This window comes from Balaenoptera ricei, chromosome 16 (genome assembly GCF_028023285.1).
Source record: "Balaenoptera ricei isolate mBalRic1 chromosome 16, mBalRic1.hap2, whole genome shotgun sequence".
NCBI classification, from domain to species: Eukaryota; Metazoa; Chordata; class Mammalia; order Artiodactyla; family Balaenopteridae; genus Balaenoptera; species Balaenoptera ricei.
In genome coordinates this window covers 5,307,339-5,321,810 of record NC_082654.1, presented here as the reverse complement: position 1 = coordinate 5,321,810, position 14,472 = coordinate 5,307,339, and the positions used below count along the sequence as shown (strand labels likewise).

The 14,472-nt window shown below is 45.6% G+C and overlaps 1 protein-coding gene across 3 annotated transcripts in view; it reads left to right on the top strand.

The window, feature by feature from the left end:
* Nucleotides 1-14,472, top strand: part of DOCK1 (dedicator of cytokinesis 1) — a 527,932-nt gene that overhangs the window by 187,370 nt on the left and 326,090 nt on the right. For all 3 annotated transcript variants that reach the window (XM_059900693.1, XM_059900694.1, XM_059900695.1), the window contains exon 26: nucleotides 13,768-13,895. In XM_059900693.1, coding sequence (XP_059756676.1) covers nucleotides 13,768-13,895 — 128 coding nt within the window. The remainder of the gene's footprint in view (nucleotides 1-13,767; nucleotides 13,896-14,472) is intronic.

The following is a 14,472-nucleotide window of genomic DNA, read 5'->3' as shown; positions in this document are numbered from 1 at the left end:
TCCTCCCCCAGATATTTTTCTTTAAATTTATTTTATTGAAGTATAGTTGATTTACACGGTTGTGTTAGTTTCTGCTGTACAGCAAAGTGATTCACTTAAACATATATATATATATATATATACATTCTTTTTCATCTTCTTTTCCATTATGGTTTATCATAGGATATTGAATATAGTTCCCTGTCCTACACGGTGGGACCTTGTTGTTTGTCCATGCTTCATATCATAGTTTGCATCTGCTAATCCCAAACTCCCAGCCCATCCCTCCCCGTGCCCCAGATATTTGGAGGCAAATCCCAGCCTTCACAGCATTTCATGAGGGTGTCTTTTCAAATGTAAGTTTGTGGTCAGAGTAAATGGCATTGTTTCAGAAAACGGAGGGTGGATCCCCACGTTGGTGCCAGGAACCCACCTTGGCTGTTCTGGCTCCTGCTCTCCAGCTGAGGTGAAGGGCTTGGACTCATTATCATGCTGTGTGCGCACAGCCAATGAATGGGCAGTAATGGCTCCAAGCATTGTTTCGAGATGTGACTTGACTACTTGAAAGCTGGTTTAAATAGATTATGTGCTTCACAAAAAGATGACTCCTGCATGTAATCTGCGGCATGGAGTGAGCAGATTTTCAAAGCAAGTTACGAAGAGACGGAAAGGTCAGAGCTTCATAATTTGTACATTTGTAGCTTTGTTCCCATGTGATTATATTGTTGCCCACATATCTAACAAAAGTTGTGAAAATTAAAGCTTAAATCCTATTATAGAAATGAAAAGTTTCAATATAATTAAAATAAACACTAGGACACCAAGGTTTGGGATTTATGTTCACACAAATATTTTACATTAATGTTATAGGAATTGGAATAAAAGAAATCAACCTTAGATACCGTTAACTTTTAAATTAGTCAAGAGCATTGGACATCCTTGCAAGAAGCCTTTCAGTTGAGATGGGAGTTGTGTTCTTACCCACATGGGCTCCTTTCCGCTGCAGTCCTTAACCTGAGACCTTGGGAAAGCTCATTCCAGTTAACGCTGAATTTCCTTCCCTTTCAAGATCTAGTCTTTCCATATTCTCATATTCAAAGAGACCAAAGCAACTGACAGATTTCCTTTAGAGCTTACTGTCTACTTACCTTGTGTCATAAGTTTGTTTTTGCAGAATAGTGTAAGATTTGGAGAATAAAGTGGGGCCACTTTGTTTGTTTGTTTTTTATTTTTTCCCTGATGTTTGGAATCTAGCAGTGAGTAGGAATGGAAAATGTGCCATTCCTTCATTCTCTGGCCATTCCTGTAGCTCTTTCCTTCAATATAACAAATAGGCTCCTTTTAGACAGTGTTCATCAACCTCATAAAACTTCATTTGTGTTCCATTTTTTTTTTCTTTTTTCCTTTAACATCTTTATTGGAATATAACTGCTCTACAATGTTGTATTAGTTTCTGCTGTATAACAAAGTGAATCAGCTATATGCATATGTATATCCCCATATCTCCTCCCTCTTGGGTCTCCCTCCCACCCTCCCTATCCCACCCCTCTAGGTGGTCACAGAGCACCGAGCTGATCTCCCTGTGCTATGCGGCTGCTTCCCACTAGCTATCTGTTTTACATTTGGTAGTGTATATATGTCAATGCCATTCTCTCACTTTGTCCCAGCTTACCCTTCCCCCTCCCCGTGTCCTCAAGTCCATTCTCTACGTGTGTGTCTTTATTCCTGTCCTGCCCCTAGGTTCATGAGAACCATTTGTGTTCCATTTTTGAACAATACAGAGCTCCTTAAAAATGTAGGCCTGGAGAGCTCAAATAATTTTTCTCATTCTTATTTTCAAGGTGAATGATTCTTCCAGTTGTCAAGCAGAGTAAAATTCTCCTTTTTAATGGTGGAAACATTAGTTACAGCAGCTCTTTAAAGTCTGAGGGCAAAGGCCCAGATGCCTATTGGGGCTAGCTAGTAGTAGGAATTAGCAAAGTCAGATTTCTAGACCGTTTTCACTGTGATTCGATCCAAGATTTTATATCTCTAAAAAAATTACCCTGTTAATCAATTTGTTGTGCTTTAAATTGTAGAAAGAAAAGCTGTGTGTTTAATACAGACCTATAGTAAAATATACCTTCTGAATGCTTTGGATCCATGAACAAATCAAAATAAAATCTCCTGAGCTTCTCCACTGTGGAGAATGGAGAGATATTTCTCTTATTGAAAGGGTTCTTAAACCCAGGACTACTCTGTAGTCGTTTTTGTTAACTTGATGGATGTTTCACAGAAAGAAAAATTGGGGTTGGGACCATCATATGCCATAATTACTTAATGTACCACTCGTATAGCATTCTGGAATACTTTAATTAGATAGTTGTGCTGAAGACGTCTAATGAACGTTACCAGCTGTGAACCCCAAAGACTAATTCTTTAAGTAAAGATGGAATATGAATATAATTTTCTCCTCTTTTATTTTTTTTTCATGCCCTGAGAAAATTTTAATCTTTATCTGTAAAGTACTGTCCCTTTTTTCATCCCTCATTCTATATATCATTCTATAGCTTTCATTGTATGTGTTTTTGAAAAGATCATTTGTTAAAACAGTGCAGCCTTTTTAGAAATGGCTTAATGAATCTAGGAGGGTGAACCCAATTTCAGTTTCTTAATTATATCTGTTCCAATTCCATTGTAATTTGTTGAGTACCTACCATGTGCTCAGGACTGTTGGTTAGCAAGTTTGATTCCTCTGAGAATAGCTTCAGACCCATCAGTTTAAAAATGCATAATTGGAAAAGAGTAATTTTCTTAATTTACAGATAACGACCCAGGAGTTAAGTAGCAAATCCTAGTCTGCAAGCAAAATCCCAGGCAGGGAGCTGTCCACCACCGTGGTGCTGATTAGGGAGTTGTCTTGTTACAAATCCATCCCCTACTCTTTTCATGAGCTATTTCACATCCACCATATGAGTTATGCATTCTGAAAACTGAATTCACTTCAAGTGCCATATGGAACAAGATAAAGTACAAGTATGTGAATAAATAAACACATGAATAGATTAAACATAAATAAACCATGTAGTGTTGTGTTCATGTGCTTATGGAGTTTTCATAGCCTTTTCTCTTCTCTTTCTGTGTGATCAAATTGGCAGTGCTAAGTTCCTCAGGGTGTAGTTGGTCTAACCTTTATCATAGTCTGTTGGCTCTCTGTTCTGCACCCAACTCTGAGTGGACTCTTGTCCCTGTTGCTTGATGTTGGGGACATGAAGAGCAGTCTTAGAAGAGGCTGCCTTGGTTGTCCCATATCCGATCATGCTCACATTGGCACTGGGACGGCAGGTCTCTGAGTCTCCCCAGTTCACGGTTCCTTCCCGGCCCCAAGCTTAGCTCTGTACCCGCACCGTGTTGCCTGGGACAGTTGGAGGAGCCCCAGGTCAGCCTGCAGTCTCCTAGGTTCTCCTTCTAGACCCTACTTTTTTCTGTTGCGTAAACCCCTCCCTGAGGGCACAGTCCTTCCCTCAAGATGGAGTGGACAGACCATATCGTTTTGACGTTGTTTTTTTAACTGTAGAGCTCAATATGGGGGCAAACAGTAGAGGAGGTGTGCTGGGCCACACTGACCAAAACCTGTGTTCTTGGTTAGCTTCACGCTCTTGGGTAAAAGCATGCACACGACTCCCCAGCTCTGTTTTTCTCTCTTTGTTTTCTCATCCTCCACGTGGTAAGATTCTGCCCAAGGACTGGCAGACCTATTGAATTCCTCTCAAATGTACCAAGCCACCTCCTTAAATGCATTTCCATCCAGAGGATAGATTCCTGGTCTGACCAGTACTTTCCACACTATCTTCCCTGGCATTTTGCTTGAGTCTTTCTAATATTTTCATCTGCTTTTAAATGGGACTCATTTTAGATTTTTCTCCATTGGTTCTTCTTCCATTTCTTTCTTCTGACAAAGTATTTATTATTATAATACTAGTGGCTGGTTAACCTCTATGATTATACTTCTCCAAACTACAGGATACAAAATATCTGCTGCCCCACTCCCTTCTTTCAAAAGATGACACACTTTTTATGAGACCCGGTGGCCTCATCCAGAAGATGTGTCTTTGACCAGCTTCTTTTTCCTATTGTTCTGCAATCTGTATCTTGCCATGTTCCCTTCCAATTTTCAAGATACTTTTTATTGCTCTGTCACCCTCTCAATTAAAATTTTGTGACATTGGGTACCTCACAGCTGACAGGCAGATTATCTTATTTCTGATCATTTCAGCACTCAACCAAGTGGTGCTGAGGATCTTCTTACCAGAGTACTTACAGAGGTGCTACCCGTAGATAGGAATCGAAACCCAGTGCAGGGCAGTTGTATTTACTCCGTTTTACAGACAAAGAAACTGAAGTTCAGAAAGGAAAACTGACACACTTAGGGTTACTTGATGTGAATTTATCCTCCTGGCACTGCTAATGGTCACAGCTTACTTAAAGCGAATTAAAGTAATTCTTGGAAAAATTTAATCTGCATTAGACATGTAAAGATACCTGAATCATACATGTTTACACACACGTGCACATGCATGGGTCATAAGGAGCTCTGGCTTCAGGATCAGGCATCTAATTCTGGCTCAGCTGCTGCCTGGTCCCTATATTCTGGCTCCTGGTTCCCACATCTGTAAAATTTGGACATGAGTAGATTGCTCCTGTGATCCCTTCCATTGCTGGCTCTGTTTTCTTTATTTCTGGTGTTTAAAGATTTGTATGGAAGGAGAGAATTACTTATTTGAACAAATCGAATCACGTGGGTACAGAGTTCTTAGATTGTTGAAAAATAAGATGATTGTATAAGATGAATAGCAAGCATCCCCCATTTATATGGCTCTTACTGTTTAATTCTCATTAAAAGTGTTCGTCTGGATCTCAGTTCTGTGTAACAGGCTCAAGGTTATTAAATGCACTTTATGGATCATTTGTTTAATGTGACCAAACTAAAAATTAAGGAGCACATTATTCAGTGTTCATAAAATGAATGTTTTAAATGGACAAATTCATTCTTGTATTTGCATCTTGCTTTGATGTAGAGCTGTAACGGAGTTACAGACGGATATTCTGCTTGGACATTTATAAGCTGATGATGCCTGTTGAATACCTTTTATAAAGATTAGTATTTTTTACTCTGTGCCCATTACCAGAGCATTAATCATCATGGCTTCAGCCTGCACAGCTGAGGACGAACAGATGTGAAATCATTGCTGTCTGTAATCATAGTGGATCACACTGGGAAAGGGGGTGTGGAAGGCCGGCTGGTGTGTTGCAGGACCTCTGATCCCCACGGCTGATTTGCATGGAGTCTGGGCCCACGGGCTGCCTGCTCCTTCTTGGCTCTGTGGGTTGGGCTGTCAGCATTCCCTTCTGTGCACGGCAGCGAAAACCAGGACAGCTGTGCTGGCTGGTTTTCGCTTCCTTGTGGGGTCAGGCCTACGCCTTGACTGAGACTACCAGGCACCGATGAGGCCTGCAGTCCTGTACGTGTGAAGATGATCTGACAGGAGGAAGCTGTGGCCTTGATTCTCCTTCCAAAGATGAACACTGGTTTATTAAAATGAGAACTCGCACAAGAGGTCTTTAACATCTGCTTCCTGGCATACTCCGAGACTGCGCTGTCCAGCGGAGTTAGAATGCCAGCTACGTATGTAATTTATAATTTTATACAGTCCACAGTAAAAAAAAAAAAGTACAAAGCAGTTGGTGAAATTAATTTTAATAATATATTTTATCTGAAATATCATGTCAACATGACTTTGATCTAAATATGACAAATGGCATGTTTTACATTCTTTTTTCATACGAAGTCTCTAAAATCCAGTGTGGTTTTTACATTTGTAGCACATCTCAATTTGGATGCTAAATTTTCATCACAGATGCTTGATCTGTATTCTTAACATTTAATATAATTTACCATTGAAGAGTAGACTTACATACCCAAGTTGTTCCCGTTGTTCCAACAGTTGTTAACAATAACTGAATCAGATGTCTTTTTTTTCCATTTAAGTTAAAATATTGCATAAAATTAACTGAAATGGAAAATTCTACTCCTTAGCTACTAGCTACATTTCAGGGGTTCACTGGCTACCCTACTGGATAACAAACTCTAAGGCATTAGTTTTCTGTGTGTACTTTGTTGAAAAGGCTGACTTTGCATAATAATATTATTTCTATTACTGTTATTGACAGCTACTATTTATTGAATGCTTACTACTTGCCAGATACACACATTATATCATCTAATTCTCATAGTAAACCCGAGGGGTTAACAATATTAGGCCTATGTTGCAAAGAAGGACAAGTAAGGATTAGAGAATTTAAGTGACTTGCCTAAGATTCAAGGCAAAGAGTGAGCAAGGTGGATTTTATTATTTCCTATGTGCATGGGTAAACTGAACTTTAGTGAGGCCAAAAGGCTTTTCCAAAATCAAATAGACTGTTAGTCCCAAACTCCCAATTTGTCCCTCCCCTCTCCCTCCCCCTTGGCAACCATAAGTTTATTTTCTATGTCTGTGAGTCATGGGATTAACAAAAAGCACACTACTATATATAAAACAGGTAAACAACAAGGACCTTGTGATAAGCAACATCTTGTAATAACCTATAATGGAAAGCAATCTGAAAAAGGTTAGATATATGTATAACTGAATCACTGTGCTGTACACCTGAAACTAACACATCATTGTAAATCAACTCTACTCCAATTAAAAAGCCAACAAACAAAATCGAATAGACTGACCCTGGTTCCTAGACTTCCAGTCAGGTATTTGTTGCAGCTGTTTTCCATGTGGTTATCTATGGGTAGTTTATTTGAAATGTGTTTTCTTTTTAAAATATAAGGGTTTGGTTGATTGTTTTTCTTTCTTTTTTTTTTCTTTTTTCTTTTTTTTCTGAAGTGGGGGGATTGTCAGCTTCCTGGGCCATCTGTTTTGAACCAAATGGGACAGTGGGCACAAATCATGCTAGAGAAATGACATTCTGTTCATGGAGAATGGTATTCAGGACACTGAGTTGGGACACTCAGAATATGACAGGAGATTCCTCTTCCTTGGATGCTTTAAAACAGCTCATTGCAGGCGTGAGTGTGTGTGGTGTGTGTGTGTGTGGTGTGAGTGTGTGTGAGTGTGTGTGTGTGAGTGTGGTGTGTGTGTGGTGTGAGTGTGTGTGGAGTGTGTGTGGTGTGAGTGTGTGTGGTGTGTGTGAGTGGTGTGAGTGTGTGTGGTGTGAGTGTGTGGTGTGTGTGGTGTGTGTGGTGTGTGTGAGTGATGTGAGTGTGTGTGTGTGTGTGTGGTGTGTGTGTGTGGTGTGTGTGAGTGTGTGTGTGCACACGAGTGAGTGGTGTGTGTGAGTGTGGTGTGAGTGTGGTGTGTGTGTGTGGTGTGTGTGAGTGTGTGGTGTGAGTGTGGTATGAGTATGTGTGGTGTGAGTGTGGTGTGTGTGTGAGTGTGTGTGGTGTGTGTGAGTGTGTGTGTGCACACGAGTGAGTGGTGTGTGTGAGTGTGGTGTGAGTGTGGTGTGAGTGGTGTGAGTGTGTGTGTGGTGTGTGTGTGTGGTGTGAGTGTGGTGTGTGTGTGAGTGTGTGTGGTGTGTGTGTGGTGTGTGTGGTGTGAGTGTGTGTGTGGTGTGTGAGTGGTGTGAGTGTGTGTGATGTGTGTGTGTGTGGTGTGTGTGTGTGTGGTGTGTGTGGAGTGTGTGTGTGTGTGCGTGAGTGTGGTGTGAGTGTGTGTGGTGTGAGTTCGGTGTGAGTGTGTGGTGTGTGTGGTGTGTGTGTGGTGTGAGTGTGTGTGTGAGTGTGTGGTGTGTGTGTGTGAGTGTGTGTGTGGTGTGTGTGAGTGTGTGGTGTGTGTGTGAGTGTGTGTGTGAGTGTGTGTATGAGTGGTGTGTGTGAGTGTGTGTGTGAGTGTGGTGTGTGTGAGTGTGTGTGTGTGTGGTGTGAGTGTGTGTGTGAGTGTGAGTGTGTGGTGTGTGTGTGAGTGGTGTGAGTGTGTGTGGTGTGAGTGTGGGGGGTAGTAGCTTCCTCTGTGCTCTTAATTTTTTGTCTTGACTTGCAATAAAATTTCAGGATCTTTAGTGTTATTCCAAACTTGTGTCCCACCATTTCTTGAAAAAAAATTGGAAGGAGCTGAAATGCAGAGTAGGGGACGTCCTTTGTAAAGTGAGGTTTGTTTTGCTTTGGTTGGGGGCTGCTGGGTGGCTGGGACGGCACCAGGAGGTGGACCTGCTTCTCACTACAGACTCTCCTGTGATACCCTGCACCTGTAATCACAGTGACCCCAGACCACCGCTCGTGTGCGGGTGCGGGTGCGAGCACATGCACACTCACACACACGTGTGCCCATGTGCCCGAACTCTGCTGTCCGAATCGGCTTGGACACTATCCAGTGAAACTGAGTCACCAGAAAGGCAGGAGGGATCTTGCTATGATGCCTTTGTCCCTCTGGTGTCTTCCCAGGATGGGACGGGGCGGCTGCGGGTCTTTCCTCGACTGATAGGAGCAAAGTGCTACGTTTGCTCGTGAAAAAGGACCAAAAGTCCTATGGACAAAAGTCCTGTGCAGCAGCTGTCCTGCTGGGAAGAGCGCGCTTCTCCACATGAGCATATGCACGCGTGCACACACACACACTTGCACACGTGCTTGAAGTCACTGCACACACATATGTGCACGCATGGACACACACACTTCCACTGTCAGGTCTTAGTGTATGTGTGAGGGCTACTGCCATGGATGAAGACAAGACCTCTGCTCTCACGGAGACTGCGTCCCAGGAGGAGAAACAGGCCACAGAGCTGGTCGTAATTTCCAGCAGTCCAAGAGCTGGCACCTGCGGCCTGCCTGTCCCCAGGACCGTCGGGGGGCTGAGCTGGGGCCTGCTGATCACGGCTCACCAAGAAGGTGGGTGTGTCAGCTTGGGCTGCTTCCAGTTTTGGTCCCTGTGGCCTCTGCAGGACTCTGGGGCGTTGCCATTCCTCTGAAGGTGCTGCTGCCCTGTGACCCTCTGTCTTTGGAGGCCTGCGTGAGATGCCTGGGGTGGTCATTGTGCCTGTAAGAAAAGCCCAGGCATGAGGCTGCTCCTGGCTGGAGATCTGGTCCTGTGATGGGCATGTGGTCAGGGGCTGGGGCTCTGTCCTGGGGCTGGAGGTGTGGTCCTCCACACAGGAATGTTGGACCCTCACAAAGTCCTGCTCGTGTTGTCTTGTTTCATCCTCTCGATGAAGTAGGCTCATCCCCGTGACCCGCCTTTATCTTGACCAGCCAGAGGTGGGGTGGGTTATAGAGTCAGAGCTACAGTTATCCTATGGATGTTGAAAACATCCCACGTGTGAATACTGTGGGTTCATCTGAAGGATTATAACAAATGGGTTTTTTATGTTCTCAGGGGCTAGGAGAATGAAACGTCTCTAAACGTGACAGAATGGTAGCGAAGTGTCCAAAAGTTTGGTGTCCAAAGCCTCAGAAGGGGCTGGATAACAAATGCACGGAGCTATCACAGACCCCTGGGCTAGGAGGAGGGTGGGCGTTCCCACCAGGTAGCCAAGGATGGCTGATAGCATCTCTCCCCCGGGAGGATGGACGGGGCGCCCACCACTTCCCTCACCCTGGAGTAATTCTGACAGACGACACCAACACACTCAGTTACTTCTGGGAACGGTGAAGTGCACACCTGCCTGTCTGGCGTGACAGATAAATGAGGCCGTATGGGATGGACTTCGGCCAGGGCATCTGGGTTGCCAGAGCCTAAAGAGGCATTTCTGCCACCTCTGAGTCCAGAGCTGTGTTCCTCTGATCTTCCAGGGCTGTTCGTGGGCACACACCTGGCCCCGTGCTGGCCTAGCAAGTCCCCTCGGCCTTCTGCCGCTGTTGGGTCCCTCCCAGGCTTGTTGCAGACATGGCGTTGCTAAGCCTCCGTTGTCATGTTCTCCTTGGTCACGTGGTCAGGGTCTGTTTTTACCTTCTCAGCTCTTCGTGGCTCTTACTTCTCCCACTGACCTGTCTTGGAAACTAGACTTATCCCCAGGACGGTGGTGGCAGTGATAGGGAGGACCACGCGGACAGGGGTGGCCGAGGGCTCACCCCCTGTTGAGGTCACCCTGGGTGATGTGTTTCAGGTGGGAGGGAAAGAGGACTCATCCTGGAGATGTTCTGCCTGGGCCCCTGAGGATGAACGCAGGCGGGGCTGCACTCAGACAGCTTTGCCAAGGGACCTCTCCTGCCCCTTGGGTTCTGGGAGCTGGGAGTGTAGCCCCTCCTGTGGATGTTGTGCTGTGATGTGGTTAAGGTCAACAGAGCTACTGGGGCGGATGTAACTTGTGAACGTCAGGATTGTGTAGGAAAGACATTGGGTTTGGGATGCTTGTGGAGTTCGTGTATGCAGTGGGTCAGCATTTTGGGCAGCTGCATTTTCAGGCTGGATTCACTGCACGTGGTCATTTTCCTGTGGCATGTCCCTTGGACTGGCTTTGTCCTTGGGCGGCTCTCTGACGCCTGGGCCCCCCCCTCCCCTCCACGCTGGCGGCCCATCTCGGCTTGGGAGCACTTCCATCACAAGTTCAAGGGGCTGTGGCATTCAGAGAGCTGCTCTCCACGGGGCCCTGTGTTCACCCTTGGCATCACAGGAAGGGTTGGGTGGGAAGATAAGGGAATCGTGTGATGGCCCGTGACATCCAGGAGCACCAGTGTGGAGAGACTGCCTGGTCCCCATGGGACAGCGCCTCCTCCCTGTGCTGTGCTCTCACTCCCTGACCTTCGGCGACTCCTGACGTCGTAGTCATCCAAGGCCGGCTGGCCTCTGCCCGGAAGATACGCAGCACTTCAGCATCTCTGCGTTACCCCTGCCTGTGTATTGATTACTGTAATGGTGACATCAACAAGTAAATGCATATACTCATATATTCATTGGACAAAACTCAATCTGGAAAAATGGAGTTGCTATCAGTTCCTTTTCTAGGGATTAAATCAAAATGGAGCTTGAAAAAGGCTTAGCGTGAGAGCTTCCTACATGCGTTCCCCTGGAAGGCAGAGCAGGAGAAGGGCGTGTGCGGTTTCTGCACCTCCCCCTGAGCTGCCTTGCGCCTCCATCCCCATGCCTTCTTTACCGTGTACTTCTTGGGAAAGTCTCCTAAGCAAGTCTGCATACTTTCAGGAGCCATTCCAATGTTGCATGCTTATTTTTTCCTTATATTCAGAAAACTCAGGAAACATTAATGCAAAACATGCTTTTAGGTATCATTAACATTGGAAGTCCTAAAATGTAAAATTCTAAAAACAAGCACAAGATATTTAATGTTTCCCAGCTCTGCTGTCTTTTCTCTCGTGCACTGCATTTTAAAGGGACCTCCAGCGGCTGGGCTGGTTTCACCGTACAGAACTGGTGTTGTCAGCAGACAGTTCACGTTGGGGGATGGATGGTGCTGGTGTTAAACGGGATTTCCCGACAGGAAGACACAATTAGTAATTGCATTTCATCTCGAATCTTATTTGTGTCTGGTTCATTATTTTTCTTTGATTTTTCTGAACATTCTTTCTATTGTCCTACCTAAAAAACAAATGAAAACCCAAGTGATCTTTGATCCTTAGACCCCAGTGTGCCTTTATTTCACAGCCGTGCTTTCCGGAACCGTGTCTGTGCTCCTATTTTTGTCTTCTCATCCCACTCCAGGAAGCTGCCTTGAGAAGGACTCCATCTGCTTTTATTTATTTCTTCTTTAATGTTATTTTTTTTGATCTTTGGGCTGCACCGCGCGGCATGTGGGATCTTAGTTCCCTGACCAGAGATCGAACCTGCGCCCCCTGCATTGGCAGCGCGGAGTCTTAACCACTGGACCACCAGGGAATTCCCCTCCGTGTGCTTTTTATTGTCACATCCCAGGGCTGTGCTTTTCTACCCGTTCTTGCCACCATATTTGGCCACGCTGGCCACCTGCCCTCCCTTGGTTTGGGTGACGTCATTCATCTCTGCGTCAGCCCACATCTTTCCTCGCTCCATCTTCTGTTCTAATACCAACATCCTGACTGCTATTCACAGTTTCCCCTTCTCATTCTACAGATTCCTCTTTGATGGTCTTATTCACATACTTGGCATTTATTATGGCCTAGGGCTGTTGCTTCTTCAGTCTGTAAGGCCGGAAATCCCTAAGGTCTAGAACCCTCTCTCCATGTGCCTACTAGATGAGGCCACTTGGATGTCCAACAGCAATTCAAATTCAACTTGTCCAGAACCTGGTCCTTTTCTCTGCCCTTAAACACCCTTCTGTCCCCAGTTTCCTCTCCTTGGATGGCATCACACGGTGCCTTGGGTGAACTCATCACGAAGATGGGGTGCTGTGTTTGACTCTCCTTTAGCCCCCACCCTCCTCTCCACTTCATCACCTGCCACTGTGTTCAGCCTGCCTCCAGTTTGCTTTTGTTCAAGGCCTCTTCTTTCAAACTTGCCACTGTAGCAGGAGGTCAGGCCTTTACTGTTTCTTGCCTGGACTGTTGCAGTAGCTAACTGTCCAGTAATGAGCCTCCCATCTCCACTGCCCTACCTGGCGCCATCACGGCGACTCCCTCTGGCCTTTTGATCTGATCATATCCCTTCCCTGTCAGCATCTTCCAGTTCTCCTCCTCTTTCTGTCTCATCCATCATGTTCAGGATGAAATCCAGCTGCCCGTCTGGTCTTTTATTCTGCTTCTCCTCTCCCCACCCTCCTGAACTGTGCGTGTGGCTCTGTGAATATGTCATCTGCTCCTGTCTACTTGACTTTGTGAATAGGGTTCCTTTTCCTGGATGGCCCACCCTTTGTGGGAAATTCTGATTCCTCTTCCCAGCAGGTGAATGTATTGCCTCGCTAACTTTCACCTCCAAGGTCAATACCTGCTCCCTGCCGCCCCCTCCCTCATTAGCCCAGGGGTCTGGGAGACCAGAGAGGGGCTGGGGCTCTTCACCAGTATCTATATCACATCGTAAGAGCAAGTACCCTGTCCTGAGCATCTCACCTGTGCCAGGCCCAGGCCTTCATGCCTCACCTTGCAGGAGTACATTGTGCCTCAAACCTGTGAGTAGCTAGTGCCACTGTGCCCATGTTAGAGATGAGGAAACCGAGGCTCAGAGAGGTAACTAGCTCTTTCCGAGATAACCTTGCAAGGAAGCCAACAGAATTTAAACCCAGACAACCTCACTCCAGAGCCTGAGCTCTCAGCCCCCTGCAGACTGTCCCTCTGCAGATGTGAGCCCAGCAGAAAGTTGTCCCTGAGTGGGTAAGCATTAAGTGGGGAATTTAGTAAGCTGTGAACTGGCCAAGCTCATTGGGAGGTATATGGGAGCAGGAAGGAACCATGCTCTGGTCTTCCTAGGAAATAATAAGAAGAGCTGCAATTCAAATCATTTTTGTTGTAACAAGTATTTCTTCTAAAGTTGCAAATCAGTAAATTTACAGTTCAGCACAGAAAATTAGTTAAAACCCCAGCATGCTGGTTTGCATTTGTACCTATGTACATACTATTGGATATACGTGAATATGTATTTATATGTTTGTTTGTGAATTATCGTTGTGTATTTACGTGGTGACACACACACATATGCGTGCACACGTTGAGTGAATTATTTCATAAGAAAACAAGTGATTTCCTCCCAGTCAAGTAGTCTGACCCCCTCCAGATGTCAGTTTCACATTGCAGAGTATGTAAATGTAACACGCAGTGTCACAAGCTAGGAAAACAAGCTTCTAGCAAACAGAGTTGCATCTTGGTGGGTCTCCTGCTGACTGGCAACCCGGTGTCCCCTGCAGACTGCAGAGAGATCCTGCTTCCCATGATGACGGATCAGCTCAAGTACCATCTGGAGAGACAGGAAGATCTGGAGGCCTGCTGCCAGCTGCTCAGCAACATCCTGGAGGTTCTGTACAGGAAGGACGTGGTGAGTGATGGCGGGGCTGCCTCTGTGGACCCTGCAGCAAGTGTGGGCCTGCGATCCCCAGGGACCCCGGCCTCCCAGGACCAAGTCACGTTTGATTCAGTTAAAAAAGTATGGCCTGAATTTTAAGGGTTACCCTTTCTTTTTGTCTCTCTAGAGTTGCATCCTCAAATTATTTTTTTATTTTTTTTTTAAAAATATATATGCTAGGTATTATTTTTTTTAAATTTTATTTATTTATGGCTGTGTTGGGTCTTCGTCTCTGTGCGAGGGCCTCCTCTAGCTGCGGCGAGTGGGGGCCACTCTTCATCGCGGTGCGCGGGCCTCTCACTATCGCGGCCTCTCCTGCCGCGGAGCACAGGCTCCAGACGCGCAGGCTCAGTAATTGTGGCTCACGGGCCCAGTTACTCCATGGCATGTGGGATCCTCCCAGACCAGGGCTCGAACCCGTGTCCCCCGCATTGGCAGGCAGATTCTCAACCACTGCGCCACCAGGGAAGCCCCCTCAAATTATTTTTTATTTATGTGTAAAGCATGATGATTATATTACCACGTGTGCTTTTCAGCACTGAAGATACTG